The sequence below is a fragment of the Corylus avellana genome, chromosome ca9 (genome assembly GCF_901000735.1).
Source record: "Corylus avellana chromosome ca9, CavTom2PMs-1.0".
NCBI lineage: Eukaryota > Viridiplantae > Streptophyta > Magnoliopsida > Fagales > Betulaceae > Corylus > Corylus avellana.
This window is the reverse complement of record NC_081549.1, coordinates 20,574,715-20,595,364: the sequence shown is the minus strand read 5'-3', so window position 1 is coordinate 20,595,364 and position 20,650 is coordinate 20,574,715. Positions and strand designations below refer to the sequence as shown.

Genomic DNA, 20,650 nt, shown 5'->3' with positions numbered 1-20,650 from the left:
ATTGACGTTTCTTCAGCAACGACATGTAGCTTTGTATTTATAGAAATCTAGCCTCCCCTGTCACGACCTTGCCATGGTGAAGGTGAACGTTGACAGTATTTTTAAAGCCAACCTCATGGTCTCAAGGAGTTTCCCAAAACATATATTCTCAGGCACCCTTTGCTAAAACACCGCTTATCCCAACACATATTTTCAAATGAATTCATACTTTGTTTCCTTCATTTATCCTACGTTTTAATTAAAGTAATCTACTTGTTGTCCAGTTCTATATGTGAGGTTTTAATTAAAGTAATCTACTTGTTGACCGGTCCTACATGAGAGAGAGAGCAATAGAGACAGAGACGGAGCTATGCACAGACCGGGGCGGTTCATGGCCACCCCCGGTTTTACAATTTTTTTTTTATTATTAATTTTACTTTTAAAATTTGCATTTGAGACAAAAGTTTTTAGTTTGGGTCTGGCTCAGCCCCAAAAGAAAGAAGTTAGTCCACAATTTTATGTTTGGCTTAAACCCATAAAAAACAGTCCAAAATTTTTAAGAATACATTGTGTCCCTCAAACAAGAAAATCCATATAACCATAATGCCCCAAACCTATGAATTAAAATGCCCTATGTCTTTTCCCAAAATCCATAATGTTTTCTAGAGTGCAATGTGCATATGAGGAGAATGTGATTTTTCGTAGAGCTAAGGGTAATGTTTGCTTATTGGATATTTTTTATATGTTGATTTAATATTTAATATTAATATATTTATCATTTATTCTTTGGCCTCCTATTTTAATATATTTCTCATTCATACTTTGTCTCTTGTCGATAAAAATTCCTAGTCCCGTCCCTGAGTAGAGATATATGATTATATAATTCTCATGGTGGAATATATTGACAACTTTAACAATGAGTTCAATGTATATTGCCACCTCTCTATGCCACTACAAAGGCGCTAGATGATCCTGTGAAATGGCTAATAGACCCAAAAAGTGATTTTGAAGCACCAAAATGGCTTATCCGGTACACACCTGAAGCTGCAGATTCAGGAATCCTCCATTCCATGGTTGCATAGCTGTAAGGACTAAGCTTTTCTGGCCTTGACCACTTGAACCGCAGGCAGAAATCATCATCATCATAAGCTGGTGCCCATGTCTTTTGGTCCTGCAGAATCTCAACCGCTGCAAATGTGGCCTCAGTCAAAAGGTCATTCCTTGGGCAAGCGGACCAGAAGGTAACTGTGACCATTTCACGCCTTTTGAAGGTGGAATTTGGAGGGACATCAGTTTTGACATCCCCAAAATTCACGCCAGGAGGGGTGGCGTCTACTACAACTGGTGGAAGTAAGCTGATTTGCTTCCCAAGGAGATCTGGGGGCTGGGTGCCTGGTTCAACTGCTTTGCCACTGATAAGAGCTGCAGCTAATTTTTTGAACTCTTGAATGTAGGCATCAAGTGTGTGTGGACCATACAGTGTGGAGGCTCCCTGACAATCAAAAAATACCAATCAGAAGAGGATTTATGCAATGCCGGGGATTCTGTGAGAGAATAAGACAATTTCTGCATGTTTCCGTTCACGACGAACTTCAAAAAGATCTATCTTTATATGAGTAATGCTCAAATTGTGATTTTAAAAGCCACCTCATTTTGGAGTGACTTTTAGTAACTATATAGCTGAACAGATGAAGATAATTGGAAGCAGCATGTGCTATGCCAGATTGTTGTCAACAAGATTATGGAAATAGAGAAATAGGTGGCACAAACCTCGTATCTTTGCACCTGGTACTCCTCAAAGGTGGTCACATACTGCGAATATGTATTGGTCAGCCCTGCGATGACTACATGGACATTTTTGTCAAATTCTCCATTACTTCCAGAAGTAAGTACCAACTTAACAGCATCACGGAGGCGCCTGCCGGCCATGGTTGTGAATTCTGCAAGAAATAATATGACCTGAGAGTCTGAGACCTTACCAATCTATGTGCACAGTACACCCTATCATCTAATATGGGCACCATTTTCATCTCCAAGTACCATTCTCTTACCAACGTGAATAATGTTCAAGTAGTATTCTAATGGAAGATACAGCAGGGTTATTTTACCTCCTGGAACGCTGAGAATCACAAGTTGCCCTATCCGCAAAATTTGAACTGGAAGTATTGAGGGCTGCATAAATAGTTAAATCCACAATGTCAGAAACACCATTGACCCATACATGAAGAAATTTGAAGCACTGGTCAATTGATCCAGAGACACAAATTGATGACAATTCTTAAACAATCATCAGAAAGCATCACCAAACTCTAACAATTGCACCATTAATAGCATATAATAACCTATAAGTAGGCCAAACATCACAAAAAATATTTCCAAGTCCAGAAAATCAATTCAGATAGAATGTTGCAAAGATTCTCCAAAATGTGCTCTAAAAAGGAAAGCTAAAGGGTATGCTTATAAACAAGTTCCATTACTCAGCATGATTGGTGTATGAGATTTCCAGACAGTCCCAATGACATTAGTCCTGCAAATGCAGTTCTGCACCCGAGGCACGGCTATCCATGTCGAGCACCTCATCGACCATAGTGCTTGTCCAGAAAGTCAATGAACTTATATATGCTTATTCAATGTTTATATTAAGTGAAAACTAAATTAGAAACTCACTGCCCAGTCATATGGTTCCTTAATTTCACCAGTATCAAGCAGAATAGGCTTCGGATGCTGACATTTGATCTGTTCCTGAGTCGGTGTCTTTATCAAGTCCCTCACTACCCTCCAGAACACATTCCCCTGTAGAAGCACCCAGGGAAAGACTCAACTCACAGTAAAAGTGTTTCACCATACAAGGGCATTGTTTAAAGATGGGTCAAATATGCACCAGCAATTTCATACCTGATCATCTCCCTGCTTGAAATCAAATGCTCCAGGACCATCAGTGGTCCCTGCAGCAAAAGAAAAGCCCAAGGCAGCTGGGCATGTTTTCACCACCTCATGACCCCCTCTCGCTTCAGGAAGTGAAACCTCAAGGTTGGAGAAATCTAGATATGTGTGTCGGTAATCAACTTTCCCTTTCAGGGGTTCAGTTGCTCCGCCAAACAATTCCACAGCTTTTCTGAATTGCCTATCTCCAATTATACGAGTACTCTCAAATTCATCAGGGTAACTGCCAAATGACCATAAACAGCTTAAAAACAATACTACATATTTGAACATTACACTTGAAGTAATTTCAGGATTTTGAGAGTTTGTACCCTGGTCCTCGACCATAGCATAATTCATTTTTACCATTGCAGGTACTGTGATCGAAATCACAACTCAATCCAGTGTCTATGCAATATGCACCAAGAACATTCGGGCTTACATCACCACAATTTGATTGACAGAATGCAGATACAAACTGAGGCCTATCAGCTTGCCCGGAAGCATTCCTGACCCGTCTAGCAAGACTTGAAAACCTAGTTGCAGGCCGTCCTTGAGAAAACTGAAAGTGGGCGGCAAGTCTCAGAAATTGATTTCCTGTTTCATACATTGTATACAATGAAGTTCGAAGCATTTTTCTGTTTCCTAAGGTAAGAAAGGTATTCTACAAGATCTCATGATGTGCACCTGGCCTACCTATGAACCAGTTTAGTCAATTTACTAATTCAATTCCTTGAGAGAAGTGTGTAATCTAAAAACAATCCTTATGAGCTTGTGCTTGTTAATGGAGCCCAAGTTACCAAAATCTTAGTAGAAGTTGGTATATGCCTAATTTCTCAACATATAGTTCCTCTGATCATATTTGGTAAATGAACAGAGTCGATGCAAACAGATCTTTTGAGAGAGTATTTATTGGTCCGTGTTGATAGTTCTTCCATCAGCATTGGTTTCAGTTGCAAATCAGAAATTAAGATTCACTGGGCTGTTATCAAGTTAAAAACCAGTGTACCATATGCAATGTGGTACACTGGTTTGAAGACTAAATTCGAACCTATAATAATCATGTTCAGCAGGTTTGGCACATTAGATTATGGTTAAGATAATATAAATGGAACTGATTTCAAGTGGGGATTCCCTGAGTTTAGTCAATTTACTAATTCAATTCCTTGAGAGATGTGTGTAATCTAAAAAACAATCCTTATGAGCTTGTGCTTGTTAATGGAGCCCAAGTTACCAAAATCTTAGTAGAAGTTGGTATATGCCTAATTTCTCAACATATAGTTCCTCTGATCATATTTGGTAAATGAACAGAGTCGATGCAAACAGATCTTTTGAGAGAGTATTTATTGGTCCGTGTTGATAGTTCTTCCATCAGCATTGGTTTCAGTTGCAAATCAGAAATTAAGATTCACTGGGCTGTTATCAAGTTAAAAACCAGTGTACCATATGCAATGTGGTACACTGGTTTGAAGACTAAATTCGAACCTATAATAATCATGTTCAGCAGGTTTGGCACATTAGATTATGGTTAAGATAATATAAATGGAACTGATTTCAAGTGGGGATTCCCTGAGCTGAAAACATATATGAGGAAAGCATGTAATAGTTTAAAGACAATGTTACAAATTTGAACCAGACTTAAATACAATGCTGTATTTTCATGCACTGTTGTTTGACTACAGTTCACTTACGGTTTTTCTTTGGGTTAGGAACTATGGTTGAGACTCGTCGGGGGATTCCTTCAGTTCCAGACTTATTGAAATACTCATCAAAACCTTCCAGAAAACCCTTCTGTTCAAACTGGTCCTCCATAAACCGTGCTGCGGCTCCTTTGTTGTCGCCACTTATTAATGAGTTTGTACGACTCATTGAAGTTCCATGAGTAGCAAACCAGTTGAAGCTACCTACTGGTCCCCATTCATCATCCACAAATTTTAAGAGGGTCATTTCTTTGTCAACATCATACTTATAATTAGCCCGCTCTTCTGCAGGATTCTTGAGATAAGCACTAGGACTACGGTTCACCCCAGCATCTAAAAGCTCTCCTGAGGAACCATGACAAAAGTTGACATGAAGTCTCAGATTATTATAGAACATATCTTTAATAAGAAAAAACACAAACCCACCAAGGTTCCACTTAACCTCATGAGAATATTAAGCCAGGGGAATGAGCAAAATGCATCATTATGTACCAAGCAACACCCATATTTCTTGTGGACAGGAAGTACCATAGATGCCCGAGCATAAATACCAGTATACATAAACATATATATGGAAAGTTCAACAATAAAGAAAAATACCAATTAAGCATCCCAGCTTATTAAAGTTAAAGCTTTAGGTATTGATTACCTCAATGCCAAAATTTCTCAAAAGGATTGGATTATTCGACAAACTTCCCAACTCAAAAAGAAAGTACTGCAGGATTCAGCATTTCTATCTGCCAAACGACTCTGCTTCATCAGTGATGTATGTTCCTCAATCCAAACCAAAATAAAAGGAGAGCATCTTCCCTCTCATTATTATCTTCCAGGTAATACGTATCAGCTTAGTGCATTTTTTATTTCTTTTACACATATGCAGTTTGTTGAAACATAAACCTTTGGTGGTAACCATATCATCTAAGATTAAGAAACATATATGGTTTTTCAAAGATGCAGCAAACAGAGTACAGAAATTTTGAGTGACCTTCCTTACCTTTATTCACAAAAATTGTCCCTGGTCGAAGACTTTCATGAGCTTGTACAATGCTCTTCTCAATGCCGTCAACAATTACATCAAATGACTGGCGTACAAATCCAAGAGATGTTACAATATATACAACATACTGGAGATAGCCTCCAGGACCAGCATGAGTATGGATACCACTAATGGCGACATTCTGCTCTGTGTAAAGGTCCCCATACCTAAACAAAGGAAGATATGTGATTTCAGGAAGCAACACCAATGGCATCAATCCAGAAAGAGTAAAAGAATAATAATAAGATAAATTTGTGATGAGGAGGGTTCAAGTTCTAATGTCCTAGATAATGCAATATTCTTAGTAAATGCTAATTTCTTCCGTGGGTTGAAGAAATAGATTGCATTGTCAAGTATGCTAAAGGGGACTATCTTAGACATAAGAATATAAGTGACTATCTTTGCAACTATCTACTACTTTTGGCAAGAGAGAAATGAAAGGATATCCAGAAATAAAGCTCCGTACGTACAAAGAGTGGTTCAGAAATATACTGATGATCTTAAAATGAAGCTATCTAGGGTGGAAGAGGTAGCTGAAAATGAGAGAAAACATATTTGATTGTGGAGGAACATTATACAAGATAATGGAGGAAGACAACAGTATGAAGGTTGCTGTACAGATTGCAGATGGGAGCTTGACAGAAAGAGTAATTGTTTCATGTTTTAGATTTTTTTGATACATGTCCTCTGCTGCATAGATACTCTGTCTGTAGACAATAGATTTGAAAATAGAAAGGTCAGTCTTGCTCTAATAGATTTGATCTTATGCACCCCTTGTAATCCCCTTTCCGTGCAACAGGATATCTCATATCTGGTTATACCTTCTTTTGGTAGGATTTGATCTGAAAATTTTTATTTTCAGAAAAAGAACATGTCCAAAATATGCTAGGTGGGAATTAGTAATATGTAAGCATTGATAAATTCTCAAAACAGATCATGTTATGTTTACTCTATTAATGTACAGATACTGCTGCACTGAAAGAAAAAAATGGAGACTGAAGTGTAATGAGAGTTATCTACCTTGCTTTTAGTCTCTCAAGTACTTTAATAGTAACAATTTGTGAGGCCATGCAGGCATCAAGATTTACGAATACTAAGCGGCTCCCCTGCGGTTCTGCCACAATAAATGAACGAGCTCGCAACCTGAAGTGAATGCCAGATGCAGTCTGTTCCAAATTTGCATAACCCATCATATTGACATCTGCAGCAGGCCCTGTTATGTCATAGCTTCCAAGACCAATCAAATAATGGGAAGCCGATGAAGTCCCTCCAGTAGTATGTAGTACGAACAATAAGAAAACCAGGAACCAAATTGTTGCAGATGTCCACTGCACACGGCCATAGAGAAAACTAAGCCTCCCCATAGCCCTCTTCTAAACAATATCCTTCACTCAATTCTTTCCATCCTTCAGCAAAGAAAAGATAAGCCATGAGAGGGTATTATTTTATTGATACAAACGGAATAATAACTTGTAACATCAAAGAATCGTAGCCCACATGGAGCTTGATTAGAATAGCACTTTCAACAAATTACATCTCAAAACAACGTAAAAGCCCAGGCTTTCCAAACAAATGTTATAGTAATTGAGAACTTGCTACTTCAATATAAAATGGGTATGCATTATAATAATCATTCAACTTCTCAAATTGCTTTCCGTGCAACCACCCAAAAGCTCACAGCTACTTAGTTTGCATCCTCAAATCAAATAATAAAAATTTCCACAAACAAAAGAAAATCAGAGAACACGAGCTGAATTTATGCAGGTTGGAGTTACCTTAGCACAGAAACCCAACTCGGTGTCGGCATGGCGAGAAGAGCTTCAACGTATAGAAGTACATAGAAGAAAGTGAGAAGAGGGAGAAAACTGGAGGGATAATAAAGTCACAAACCGCAAAGTTTGTGCACTGTGGGGTCAGCGAAAAGACAGCAATACGCTCAAACAGTAAAACAGTATCATTTTTTTTACGCTTCTTCAAAAAGCATCGCTTTTGGCGGAAGAAAATACGAACCCTGTTCTCTGGTTGCTTCGTTAAGATTATAATTGCAATGGAAGGTGCTCCACTTTCGGAAACAGATCACAGTCCATAGGATCTGTCCATAATGGCCGGACCACTCTCAAGGGTTATGGGGGTGGTCCGGCCACCTCTAGCCAGCTATTGGGATGACTCTCAAGTCAACCCATCTAAAATGAGGTAGTTCGGTCATCTTCTATAGTTATCTTATTATTTTATTAATTTTTTTTTTATTTTTTTATTTTATTTTTTCGTAGAATAGATGTCTTTTATTTATGACTCTAAAATTTTAAAAAATAAATCACAGCCATAAACCAAATATTTTCATCCATGATGTGTTGGAATGGATCTTATAAAGCTACCAAACGCGGGGAGTTGTAAACACGTATTCAATGTAGTAGGTAGAATAGTAAGTTTAGTGATAAACCTTGAGGAAGAAGCAACCAACCACCGCACATTCTCTGATTAATCACTATTCACCAAGGATTATCCGCATAAAAACAAGTTTGAAATTGTGTTAGAGCCTTTCAAAAAAAATTGATAGTGAAATAGAAATTTTAAGTTAAAACAATAATTTCATTTTTAAACTTTCATAAAAAAGTGAATTTTTATTATTTTTTAACTTCTTACACCCTTAAAAATGCTTTCACTTTTTTTTATTAAACGAATATTTTTTTTTTTAAACAAAATTTTTAAGTATTAAACATAATCACTTCAAACGCACGTCCAATCAAATCCTCATTCTCATTCATGTTGGTTTCAGATTATTATATGCACGATCATCGTGAAGCAAGGAAAAGAGTGGTGCGTGATCTGAAGTGCATTTTTAGTGACTCAAACGGACAATTATCTATATTTCGAAATCGTACATTTGAAAATCGCAAATTCAAAGAGAACTAAATAGGCTTGAAAGTGGCTCATTAAAAAGTTGCCTCATCACTGGAGTGCTCTTGAGGTTTCCCCTATGCTGTTAATTCCCGAGCAACGTGTAAAAACCCACAGGAAATGCTTCACAACAGAAACGAAAGGTATAAATGGTCAAAGTTCACTCATTTCTAACTATTGCCAAGGGCCAAATGGAATAGAACCCGCAGCTACTAAGAAAATTTGATTGATGGGGTTGCCTCATAAAACAACACACGCAAGCAGCCGAGAGGGTAGAAACCACCATCCACACACAAAACACATACGTATAAAAAGAAGCCACATTCAGCCTCTACTTTCCAAAGAGAGAGAGAGAGAGAGAGAGAAGGGGGCACACAATTTCATCCACAAAGAATTTCTGGATGTAGAACAAATCAAAATCCAGAAAACCAAAACTACTCCACATGAGAAGACAAAATACTAACAACTCCCAATCCAAAACTGGTATTAGCATTACCATGAATGTTACATATCCATTAATAACCAAAGTGAGCAAAAAAATCCCGAGTACAACACCATTAAGACTAGGCTCTGGAGTTCATACAAAATTTGACTATTTCACCTCTGATCTCCAATCTAGCATCTACGTAACCAAACTGCAGGCCAGACATAAAAGAGAACTGTAAGATATCAAGATCAAAACAGCAACTATTAAGGAACATTCTGATCTCACAACCAATTCATGAAACTAATAAACAGACTCAATCTCACTACCAGATTTATGAAAAGATGTGAAATGCTTTTCTATTCCCACTTAAGACACAGATCAACTAAGAAACCAATAATTCAATCCAAAAATTAAGAATGGTCATCATTTCATTTCCAGCCGCTCTTACGCTTTCCCAGATATCAAGATCAAAACAGCAACTATTAAGGAACATTCTGATCTCACAACCAATTCATGAAACTAATAAACAGACTCAATCTCACTACCAGATTTATGAAAAGATGTGAAATGCTTTTCTATTCCCACTTAAGACACAGATCAACTAAGAAACCAATAATTCAATCCAAAAATTAAGAATGGTCATCATTTCATTTCCAGCCGCTCTTACGCTTTCCCAGATGCTATTAAGTTTAACAAATTACAACACGAAGTGCATATGAACATAAGCTTTATTCAGAGTGCTCTTGGGTGAAAGGATTAATTTTTTCAGTCAGAAGTTACATGCAATTCCACATTAAGTCTATTTTTTGCGGCACGGAATTGAGTGTTTCCCAAATATTCATTCACAAATATGTGTCTAAACATGACTTGTTTCAAATATCCTAAACAGCCCAAAATTGAATATTTTCGACACTGTATATATAAATTACTCCTAGAAGCAAAACAGCTTTGCAGCTAGAAATAAAGCTAAACAAGAAGGAACCAAACACTGCTTTGCAGCACTAGTACTAAATCAAAACGTGTTGACCTACAAACTTGTCACAGTATTACAAGTTAACAACCACAATGATCATTAGTAATTCCCAACTGCCACATACAACTCAAACACAATTTAGCAATCAAATCATCCCCAACAATTCTGCCCACCCGCAAAGTAACATCATAGATAAGCTAAACATCATAATCCCCAATGCTAAGCTAATATTGGTTACCCAATTCTACATTCCAAAGAAACCATAAATAACGTAGTTACAAGTCTATTGCTTATAAAAAAAAAAAAAACATGCCCATAAAACCAGACTAGCACAAAGATAGAAAGGGATGGGTAGCAATACCTCAAATATTGCTGGGGTACATGAAAACTCTAACTCTAGCTCCCTGTTTAACGAAACAAACAAAACACTGTCAGACCCAAATCTTGAAAATAAAATCGAACGAAACAGCACTAGCAAATTCAATACCATGGATTTGGGAGGGAGGTTAGACTTAAACTTGGCGCGCACGATGCCACTGTTACCATGTGGCCTGATGACCTTGCCCCAAATGCACCGGTAGTGGGTGCCGTTGTTCTTTACCTTCGCCTTGTAGATGTACGCCATGCGCTTGCCTGCGTACCATGACACCTCCTCCTTGGTGTTCACACCCTCGATCTGGATAAGCGAGGTGTTTGGATACTGGTTGGACTTCGACCTGAAAAATACACAACCCAAATACGTATTCATAATCCAATTCAAACCCTAATTTAGCTTAAATTTCTGGGTAAAATGAGAGTCGCTCTGTTACCTCTTGTATCCGAGAATAGTTCCTCGTACATACAGTCTGTGAAACAAGAAATACAAACAAGTGAACAAAGACTTCAAAGGAGTTTGAAGAAATGCATGAAAGAAAAGTTCAAGGAAAATTTAGAGAGAGGGAGGAAGAAAAAGAAAATCTGGGACCTGACGCGCTCTCCCTGGCGACCCTTCACCATTTTCGAACGGAGCTGTTGTGTCTGGTCTGAGGAAGACGGAAACCCTAATGAGAGACTAGGTTGCTACGGAAGAGAAACCTGTGTATATATATCACTGGGGATATATCAGGTGTGACGGATAATAGGTTCTTTATGAGTCTCTACCGTTAGTGACCGTCGATTTGTTGCCAGTGCATTGTCTTTGATCACTACACGTGGGCGATCGAACTATATATTATATTATAGGAATCAACTACACACTCACATTCCCGCATTTTAAATGCACTCTTAATATTGATACTAAAAATTATTATTAAATTTTAGATAAATTATTATTAGATTTTAAATTTAATAACAATTTTTTGCATCGTATACACCTGAAAATATATGCAAGAACATTTGGTAGCCAGAATAAACTTAAAAATATAATAGTTTTTATGTTATTTGATTGCATTCACTTAAAATGAGATTTTTTTTTTTTTTCATGAGAAATGGCTATTTTCTTCATGACTAGAACAATTTTTTTTCCTAAAAACCATTTTTTTTTATCTTTTTTATGGGGACTAAAAAATTCATTAATGTTGGTGCATTTTTTATATGGCTTGATCAGTATTGGGTTACCTGTAAATAGCATGAGTGTCAAATGATCTGTTGATTCGGACCCAAAAAAACTTCGATGTGTAAGTTAATATTTTTATTTGGAATGAGAATAAAGTTACGTGCTAAGCTAAGAGTTTTTGAAAGGAACCACCGATCCCCTTTACATGATGTGTTGCATTCATTTTATAAGGTTTTAGATAACCGTCTTTTATATAGTCATTTCACATTTATTTGGTGGTTGATAGATAACCTCCACTTAAATATCTGAAATAACTGAATTATTATAGAACTCTATGTAACCTCAACGGTTGGTAATCAGGTGCTCAGCCACCCATTAGTGATGATTTACATCACATGTATTTTATTAATCAATAAATAATTAAATTTAAATATATCAACTTTATTATTTAATTTTTTTATCATTAAAATACTGCAACGTTTGTAAAAAAAAAAATTAAAAAAAGGGTTATAGCCGTAACATTTTCCTAAACGACGTGGCAAACGTCTTTTGTTCAAGTTCGCGACGCTAAATTTTTTGGGTTTAACTGCGTTTAATAGCTGAAGCCGAGATTAGATGGAGTGGACCCGAGTCGCGTACTAGAGAGACCCACCGCCGATTCTCGCATTCCCATAATGATAATGTTCTTTGACTTGATCTACGCCTTTCTTACTCGCTAAGGAAATTTGCTCTATATTTGCTCATTTTCAATCTCTCTAGCACGCACAAAATCATGGAGGAGCCTCTGCTCTCAGGTAATCTCCTAGGCTTCCTTTTCTTTTCTTTTTTTCAGGTTATTAATTTTAATTTTCAAGTTGATGTGAGTCCATACCTGATATTTCTTTGATGGGTTTTCGTATTTTTGAAAGAACAAAGAAGTGAAGCGGGAGAGAAAGAGAGTGGAAAATGGAGTTCGTACCAGTACGTGGGAAGAACAGGCTCTGTGCTTCCTACTGCTTCGTTGGCCGGCACTGAGGTCAGCGTCGAGGAGATTCGATCGGCATCTGCTTTTTCCGATCACTACCCGCCTTCCATTCACGGCGCTTTGGTTAGCTCGCCCGAGCCCGATCCTAATGGTACGCGTATCTTTCCCAACTGGCTATTTTTTAATATGGGTTTTCGGTTTTAGTTATTGGGTCTGAGTTACTTTTGAGGTTTTGAAGAGCTTTTGATTGTCAAGGATTAAGGTGCCATCTATGTTTGCCGAGTTTTTCATTTGTGTTTTTTGTTTGGTTGCTGAGAAAATGTAGGAAAAGAAAGGAAATTAAGATGTTAAAATCTTAGATTATTTGGAAATTAAGATACAAAACCTTCCAGCTTTACATGCCTTATAATATAATTTGGCTTTTGAAGCTAGTTTTTTCTTCTTTTTTTCTATCACTTTCAGATCTCAAAGCAACATAAAACGATGTATTCTATCCTCACTAACCAAAGGAGACTTATACTGATTTATGCGTCATTTTAACCGTTTAACTCAATGTCTTCCATAATCTTTTACCCTGTAGCCGTTATCATGGGTATTAAATTATGTGTCACTTCTCGCAGAGCAAGCTATTGTTTATCAAGGTGGATATGGAGGAGATTATGGTGGAACCACCAGTGATTTCGGGAGGTAAGTGTGTTACTACGCTTCTATTATTGAGTGCAGAAATTCAATGGAATTGATGTTATAATTTGAAAGGGTTACAGTCTGAGTTGCATGTCTTTAAGATTGTTAGTCTATCTTAAACATTTGTACCATGTTTCTGCGATGCTGGCATGATATGATATGACATCGTTTTCATTAGTTAAGCCTTGAAACACTTCCTCTTTCTCAGCTGTGTTGCAGCCTCTCTTTTTTTGAGACATATCTTCCTTATTGCTCTTCCTTTTTAGAAGGCTTTGTATTGTGTTGTGAGCCTATGTTATTAGCCAAAAATCAACCAACTTTTGTGGTAGGATTTTGTGTGTGGAGAAGTATAATGACTACAGGGGCAGAATACTTTTGCCAAGGCACAAACAAGAAATAGAAACTGTCACAGTCAAGGGATATGAGGACAGCCTATTTTCTAGGGAAACAAAATTTTGGACTAAAAGGGGAAAAGAGAAGAGGAAGAAGAAGAATTTCAGTGACTTCGTTGACATATTAGGAACCTTCTTGTATCAAAGTGAAAACATCGTGTTAGCAAGAATTTCAGAGAATTTGTATTAATTTTTCTTGAAAAACAAGGCATTTATTTTCCCCCTGCCATTTATTTTCATGGATAATCCATTTGTGCATTATCATGCATATGGAAATACTTAGGTAAGTAAGTAGTATCTTTTGCACCATCCATGATGCCATAGTTAAAAAGCACTTTATTTCATGCATTACTGCCCAAAGCATGCTGGTGCTTGCTGCAAAAGGGCAAAGTATTGAGATAAAATTATAGAAGATCCTGCCTGGGGATCTTCCTCGATTATAATTGGTGCTTTCTGTCAAAGACTGGTCATGGTTCAAGCATGAACCACAGATAGGTTTACCTCTTGCACTTGCTGTACATGTTCACTTAAAGCTTTGATTTGTATCTATGTTGGTTTTTTCTTTATCTTTTTTCTATTCAAGTCTCTCTTTTGTTGATGAAATTTTATCAAGTTCAACATCGTAGCATCAAATTACAAACTTTTGTTAACTCAATAATCCATGTTTAGGCAAATATTGGATGAAGTTGAGATACGTGAATTGCTCATTGATCATGTTGGTCATCGTTGCTGTTGGGGAAGTCGTCCTGCTCGGACATGGAAGATTCATGCAGTGGAAGACTGCAATGTTTATGTAGGAACCCTAGATACTTTTATAGAGGAAAGGGAAACTATAAGAGAAACAAAACCATACCTCAGTGGGGATATTGATGGAAGGGATAAAGGGCCTGAACTTGGAATCTGGGAATTGGATTTAAAATCCCAGTTCCCTGTCCTATTTGTACCTTATAAGGAATCACAGGCGAAAATTCCTCATTCTGAACACATTGAGAAATGCTCAGGTAAGGGTTCTGAAATTACAGACTCTTTGTGGTTAAGAAAGAATTTAAATGTCAAAGAAGCTTGAATTTGTATCTTTTTGTTCTTGCGGTTACTAATAGTAGGAGTCTTTATTGTTTTGTCCTAACACAGCCTTGGATGAGATTGCAGGATGTGCAGGACGGGGAGATACTGTCTGTCTTACATGTAATGCAAACCAAGAACCTGGATTTTTTAAGGAAAATCAGATGACCCAATGCCCTGTTTGTTATGGAAGAGGTTTAATTGCCCATAAAGATGGATCTGACACAATGTGAGTTGTTTATTTGTTAGTAATTCTTCTCTATATGTGAATCTAATCACATCTGGTTTTAAGCTGAAACATAATTATTGCACAGTCAAACTTTAATGGTTGTTCTTTACATATCTTTAACTAGAACTTATCTCTGTACTTCATTTCTACCCAAATACTACAACGGGATATTTGAAATCAACAGTTTTGACTGTTAAGTTCGATGTGCAGTTTAATGGTAGCTTCATGTTTTGGAACTGGGTAGCTATTATACTTGCAGTGGTCATGGTTCATTCATTCGGAATTATTTTGTCTTTGCAGATGTATGAACTGTAATGGCAAGGGAAAGATTCCCTGCGCAACTTGTGCATCTCGTGGGCTAATTAAATGTGACAAATGTCATGGAAGTGGTTCTCTTCTCTCGCATAACGTTGCCGTCGTTAGATGGTATGTCTGCTAGTTTGGTGATATGTATATTGCATATGCTCTGCCTATAAAGGTCAACGTTACCAGTTTGTACAAGCTAACCAACCTGCATTTCTAAATTAATGAGGCTCAACTTTCTTTGAATTTGATTAGTTCATCATAGTGCATATTTTAGAGGCAGTCACTCTATTAGAAGGAATTATCTATTCTCTTCATGTAATGTCATGTTTCACATTCTTTGATTTGTGCACCACCTTGAAGAGGTACCTGACTGCTAAGTGATTTGTCTTTGATGATCAAAGATTCAAACATATCGGATCCACATAACATTTCAGTGAAAATTTGGCTGCATAAAAATTTGAACAATTCATTAGAGTTTGAGTATTTTATACCTGATGAATTTGGCATCAGAAAGCTACTTATGGACTGAATGGTGTCTGAAAGATAGACCAAAGTCTCAGCAGGATTTATACATAGTTTTGGTCCAAGGGGATATGATGCAAGTTATCTCCATAACTATATATAGGGGCTAGTTGACTGAGATGCACTCTCCTGTTGCAGCAATTATTTTTTTAGAGGCAATTCTATAAGTTATGAAATCATTCGTCTCCAGACCATAGTGTGATGTGATAGTCAGTTCTCATGTTCCAACAACCATCACTGCTTGCATGGTTTACCCAGGTGGCAGATTTTGTAAAGAAACAATTTATGTTATAAAAAATTTGAGTGATAGACTTCTGATGCATCAGCTTCACTTGTAATTAGCTCAGAAACTTCCATCATTCTGTTCATGCAAGAAATTTTCATTCTTACCATTTTCTGATGGTGCATCAATGAATGAGAAAAAAATTTCTGTTACAGGAAGACACTCTCAACTCGAAAAGTTGGTGCAACAAGCGGAGCAGCATCAGTTCCTGATGAGGTTTTCCACAGAGCCAAAGGTGTCCAGTTGTGCAACACTCAGGCACATCAATGCACTCCAGCCTTTTTTGCTGACTCTTTCTTCCTCAACAAGTTTTCTTCTGAAGTTATTGCCGACAGAGCTCATGTACCTCCCTCCTCTAGGGTCATATGTGAGAGGCATACCATCTCCGTTGTGCCAGTTACACGCGTCACCATGTCTCATCGTGCTCGATCCTTCAGTTTCTATATTATTGGTTTTAGCAGGGAGGTTTACTTGAAGGATTACTATCCTTCCCGGTTTTGCTGGGGGCTATGTCCTTGCTTGGAGTGGCTGAAGCTGTGATTAAGCAAATTTTCATGTTCCTTTGCTTCCTTTGCCGAGCAATAAGTTATGAGGTTTCTCCCTTTCAAAATATTTGTGACCAAAATTTTCCTTTGTTGGTAAATAGTTGGCTTGCATTGCTGCACTGCACTTGGGTGTTCTGCTACGCCATTTCACGGCGTTTGTATGCTCTACTGCTCTTGACCAAGCATCGAGTGTTTTTTGAGATAATGAAAGTTCAGTTTCTTTTTGTAAAGTTCGTTCTTCATCCCATAATATTGCCTCTTTAGATCCTTTATTCAATTGATGTGGCATGGGTCGAGTCCCCCAAAATTATTGCTAGATCTCTTCCTATATGGTTAGGGAGATTTATTCTCTGAGGAGTTCTTTCAACCATGAGACCATCATATAATATATTAAGATTACATCATTTAATCTAAAAGCTTAAGCTAATATTTAGGCCCAATTGTAGAAAATATTTGTCATCACTATTCCAATGTAGTTTTGTCTTTGTCTCTATTCTGAAAAAATGTTCCAAGTTTTAAGTACAGATCTTAGTGGCAAATATACATGTATACATACCATACCATACAAAACTATATTCAAAACGAGCAATGCTAAATATTACACATTTAATTATGACAATGGTTAATTCCATGACGTACTAAGTTGGTATATGGTTGGCTATTTCCCTTTTCCATGACGTTCGTATTTAGTTGTTCCTTTCTTTTCTGGCTTTTGATGGTCATGTCGGCAACCCTTTGGGGTTTTATTCTGTTTACGAAATTTTGTCATTTATAACAATCTCTTTTGGCCGTTTTGATTCACTTGATGGGTTGGGTCATTTATTTGACCCATTCCCGATTGTTACTAGAATTTTTCTGTTAATTTCGTTTGTGTTCTTGAAATTTCTCTTTTTTTTCTTCCCTTGCTTTGAATTAAAATTAAAAACTTAAAAAAAAAATGGTATATACAGTTGATTCAATCAGGAGGGTTGCTTCTATACGATCAGGGCAGAAAACTCTTGTGTTTTCTACCCACCGCTCAAATTTTGACACATCATCAATCTAAGAAAAATGTAAGAAACATATATGTTTGCAAAAGGAATAGGATCCTCTACAGTTCAAAATAGACTGAAGAATATCCAGTTAATGGCTAGAATTTATTCTTCGAAGTCCTAAAGCCACAAATAGGACAACTGCCCACTAACTAAAAATAATAATAAAATATTATTTTAGATTTAAATAAAAATAAGGTATGGGGTGGCCGAAGCCAACCCAACCCCAAACTGGGATAGTCCCTTAATATTTTATTATTTTATTATTTTATTTTTATTTAAATATAAAATAATATTTTATTTTTATTTTTATTTAGTGGACAAGTGTCCTATTTGTGACTTTAAGATTTCTAAGAAGAAATCCTAGCTATAAACTGGATATTCTCCGGTCCATTTTAAACTGGCGATGATCCTACTCTTTTGCAAAACAAAGGATTAATCCTGCAACCCATTTCAATAAATTTAACTCAGGAAAATCTAATTCAAACAATCCATCAGGCAACAGCTTACTATCAAGAAAATAGACACAAAAAATAGACTAACCCTAACTAGACTAAGATTCCGAATGGTTCCAACTAGGCCCTGCTTCAATTTTACATCATGGTTTTGAATAAATTTTGTCTTTAAACTTGCTTTTACAGGAGCTTCTAGTTCCCTGCATCAATATATTAGGAATAAGATTAATTCCAAATACTATAAAAAGGGAAGAAGATCCATTTCATGAGTTGAAAATATGAAATCATTACGTCCATGTAGTGTGGAAACTAAACTTACTTGGTTCTCTTTTCAACTATCATATGATCTTCACGGCATTGTTCTGGATGCCATCTTGTGACTGTGCGCTCTACAACAGTGTATTTCTCCAAATATGATGGAGAAGCAGTACCATTACCATTTTTATTGATCTTAAGAACTAAAAGCGTCTTCACAACACCTCGACTAACTCGAGTTGTGCAATGGAGATCAGACCACAACCTCAATCGGCCATTTACTTCGCCCTCTCCTTCTGACAAAACAAGCACAGCATATTCAGAATGGACCAGAGATGGATGGTGACGGTAGGCAACAAAGTCCACACCATAATTAGAACCCGACTTCACAACCCAATTTTTCATTCGAAGATGAGAATAAGCCTTGTAGAAATCAGGGAAAGTTGATTTTTTGGATATCATGCACTGCCATAGCTCTACATCATTCTTTGAACAATTATCACCACCTACAATCTTGAGGCACTTCAACGAATGGCATAGGTAAAAGGCTTCTTCTAAACCCAGCCGAAACAAATCCTTATCCTTTTCAGCTGTAATAATGCGTCCTCCAAAGCACGCACGATCGAGAAGATCAGTTTGTTCTGATTCAACTTCTATAAGTACACTGCAGCCAGCGAGAAGTCCATGAGCATCTGATTGAATTAGAGAAGACTGAAGCTGTGACACTATCTTTGACACGGGCTCTGCAAGAGCTTTATCTTTTAAGCCCTTTCCTTTCCATCTTGGCTCCATTTAATCCTGCAAAAATATTAAACTTACAAAAGTTTAGACTCCATGCTCTCTCAGTTATGGCTAAAAACAACTTACACTTCGGAGCTTGCCAAAATAATAATACTAGTAATGGCAAAAAGTATGAAGCTTTTGCTCATTCAACGACCACATAACACAAGAAGGCCCTTTTCCAATCTCCAACAAAGACTGCAGCTTAAACTTTCAAGACCAGATTTTGTTTTCTGATGAAATTTACTTTCGGATGTTTTACATTCTAGTGGGGTTTTCTAGGACGAGCAAGATCAGTATTCCACATAACAATGATATTATATAAGTCAACCTATCATCTCTCATAGCAACACGCTCAAGCCCACAAGTATCTACTACCTACTTCCTCTCATTCTTGCCAATCACCACACTAAATTTCAAAGCTTTTCGCAAAAAGCCATCTGGGAAACTCGCGGATTTCCAGATTAAAGCTCTCTAAGACCAACCATCAACACAATGAAATTTCTCTAATTTAACAACTAAACACACAAAAGAAGATCTGGAAAGTCCATAATGTACCCATCTAAGAACAACGGACTGAGGCAGAGAAGGCTGAGCCGCCGAGAGCAGAGGGAGATCGGAGCCGAGACAGTGAGATGTTGTGAGAGGAGACGGTGGCGAGAGAGTGAGAGGAAAAGCCGGCGAAGGAGGCTGAAAGTGAGAGGAGAGGGAGGCGAGGGAGCTGAGAAGAGAGAACTGAGAATTGAGAGTTTGAGAGAGGAAGGGAGGAAGATGACTTGCAGAGGCGACGTCGGCGTGCGTGAGAGACGGACAACCGTGAGTGAGGTTTAGGGTCAAAACTACGTCGTTTTTTAGTAAGAAATAAATGGTTAAAAAAATTGTTAATATGTAAAACGACTTTGGTTTAAAAATTAATTAAAAAAAAAAAATCTTTAAAAAATGACTAAGAAATTAAGAGAAAATGGTTTAAGTTTTGACTAAGAATAAAAAAATTGTTCAAAAATGGTTAAAAAATATAATAAAACAATTGTATTATATATGTATAATTATAATTTATATGCACTTATAAGTTTATAACATACATTACAACTAAGTCTCTAGGTACTTAATTATTGTATTAGTATGAATTTATATATTTATAACTTATGTCATATTATATGTATAATTTGTTATTATATAATCATATGTTACATATCATCATATATCAATGTTAGTATAAATTAACTAAATTATTAATTGCATAAGCGTATGAGATAATATCATACATAGTAATATATATATATATATATACATATAGCCGAAACCCTTCATAGAACTGTGACATGTGACGTTAACCCATGCTTTTAAATAATAAACAGGTTTTTCTACTCATAATTTTTAATAATTGAACCGTGCAACTGTGAAGACTAAACCGTGAGATTGAACCGGTTTTTAATAATTTTATTCTTCAACTTTTGTTAATAAATTAAGTGTCTTAATGCCTTGACCTTCTGATATCTCTTTTTATTAACTCATGGTCTCACAGATTGAGATTTCATTAAGTTCACAAATTAATGGTTTTGTCATTATTTTAAAATTTTTATTGTGCTTAATGAAATTATATTTTTAGCATTAAGTGACGAGATTTCACTAATTATCCTTGTATGGGATTTCATTAACTATAAAATATAACC

General features: G+C 36.7%; 4 protein-coding genes across 5 annotated transcripts; 1 reads left to right on the top strand and 3 right to left on the bottom strand.

Moving 5' to 3' along the window:
* Positions 1-837: 837 nt before the first annotated feature.
* LOC132162617 (neutral ceramidase 2) lies at positions 838-7,806 on the bottom strand. The gene is made up of 10 exons (XM_059572893.1): positions 7,413-7,806; positions 6,658-7,043; positions 5,596-5,804; positions 4,593-4,946; positions 3,234-3,498; positions 2,875-3,145; positions 2,647-2,772; positions 2,088-2,151; positions 1,750-1,919; positions 838-1,471 (listed from the first exon to the last, which is right to left on the bottom strand). The coding sequence occupies exons 2-10, from the start codon at positions 6,999-7,001 to the stop codon at positions 923-925; spliced, it is 2,352 nt and encodes a 783-aa protein (XP_059428876.1). The 5' UTR covers positions 7,002-7,043; positions 7,413-7,806; the 3' UTR covers positions 838-922.
* A 1,183-nt stretch (positions 7,807-8,989) lies between these two features.
* Positions 8,990-10,997, bottom strand: LOC132162619 (large ribosomal subunit protein eL33w). 2 transcript variants are annotated; one of them, XM_059572896.1, is made up of 5 exons: positions 10,900-10,997; positions 10,745-10,780; positions 10,423-10,651; positions 10,297-10,339; positions 8,990-9,194 (listed from the first exon to the last, which is right to left on the bottom strand). In XM_059572896.1, the coding sequence occupies exons 1-4, from the start codon at positions 10,929-10,931 to the stop codon at positions 10,298-10,300; spliced, it is 339 nt and encodes a 112-aa protein (XP_059428879.1). In that variant the 5' UTR covers positions 10,932-10,997; the 3' UTR covers positions 8,990-9,194; position 10,297. The 2 variants fall into 2 exon arrangements, with proteins under 2 accessions (XP_059428879.1, XP_059428878.1); XM_059572895.1 differs by having other exon boundaries at positions 8,990-9,170.
* A 1,087-nt stretch (positions 10,998-12,084) lies between these two features.
* On the top strand, positions 12,085-16,733 carry LOC132161873 (uncharacterized). Its single transcript, XM_059572084.1, has 7 exons — positions 12,085-12,263; positions 12,378-12,584; positions 13,054-13,120; positions 14,179-14,510; positions 14,659-14,800; positions 15,101-15,226; positions 16,067-16,733. Exons 1-7 carry the CDS (start codon positions 12,242-12,244, stop codon positions 16,449-16,451), a joined length of 1,281 nt encoding a protein of 426 aa, XP_059428067.1. The 5' UTR covers positions 12,085-12,241; the 3' UTR covers positions 16,452-16,733.
* A 1,180-nt stretch (positions 16,734-17,913) lies between these two features.
* Positions 17,914-19,742, bottom strand: LOC132162144 (tRNA-splicing endonuclease subunit Sen2-1-like). The gene is made up of 3 exons (XM_059572402.1): positions 19,536-19,742; positions 18,262-18,995; positions 17,914-18,142 (listed from the first exon to the last, which is right to left on the bottom strand). The coding sequence occupies exons 2-3, from the start codon at positions 18,987-18,989 to the stop codon at positions 17,965-17,967; spliced, it is 906 nt and encodes a 301-aa protein (XP_059428385.1). The 5' UTR covers positions 18,990-18,995; positions 19,536-19,742; the 3' UTR covers positions 17,914-17,964.
* Positions 19,743-20,650: the final 908 nt, after the last annotated feature.

Coding starts and splice junctions, on each gene's coding strand:
- LOC132162144 (XM_059572402.1), bottom strand. CDS start 18,989: ATGGAGCCAAGATGGAAAGGAAAGGGCTTAAAAGATAAAGCTCTTGCA. Junction 18,143..18,261: donor ATAGTTGAAAAGAGAACCAA/GTAAGTTTAGTT, acceptor ATATTGATGCAG/GGAACTAGAAGCTCCTGTAA.
- LOC132161873 (XM_059572084.1), top strand. CDS start 12,242: ATGGAGGAGCCTCTGCTCTCAG. Junction 12,264..12,377: donor GGAGGAGCCTCTGCTCTCAG/GTAATCTCCTAG, acceptor TATTTTTGAAAG/AACAAAGAAGTGAAGCGGGA. Junction 12,585..13,053: donor GCCCGAGCCCGATCCTAATG/GTACGCGTATCT, acceptor CACTTCTCGCAG/AGCAAGCTATTGTTTATCAA.
- LOC132162617 (XM_059572893.1), bottom strand. CDS start 7,001: ATGGGGAGGCTTAGTTTTCTCTATGGCCGTGTGCAGTGGACATCTGCA. Junction 4,947..5,595: donor GACAATTTTTGTGAATAAAG/GTAAGGAAGGTC, acceptor ATGGTTCCTCAG/GAGAGCTTTTAGATGCTGGG. Junction 1,920..2,087: donor GATTCTCAGCGTTCCAGGAG/GTAAAATAACCC, acceptor TATTTCTTGCAG/AATTCACAACCATGGCCGGC.
- LOC132162619 (XM_059572896.1), bottom strand. CDS start 10,931: ATGGTGAAGGGTCGCCAGGGAGAGCGCGTCAG. Junction 10,652..10,744: donor ACTATTCTCGGATACAAGAG/GTAACAGAGCGA, acceptor TGTATTTTTCAG/GTCGAAGTCCAACCAGTATC. Junction 10,340..10,422: donor ACCTCCCTCCCAAATCCATG/GTATTGAATTTG, acceptor TTCGTTAAACAG/GGAGCTAGAGTTAGAGTTTT.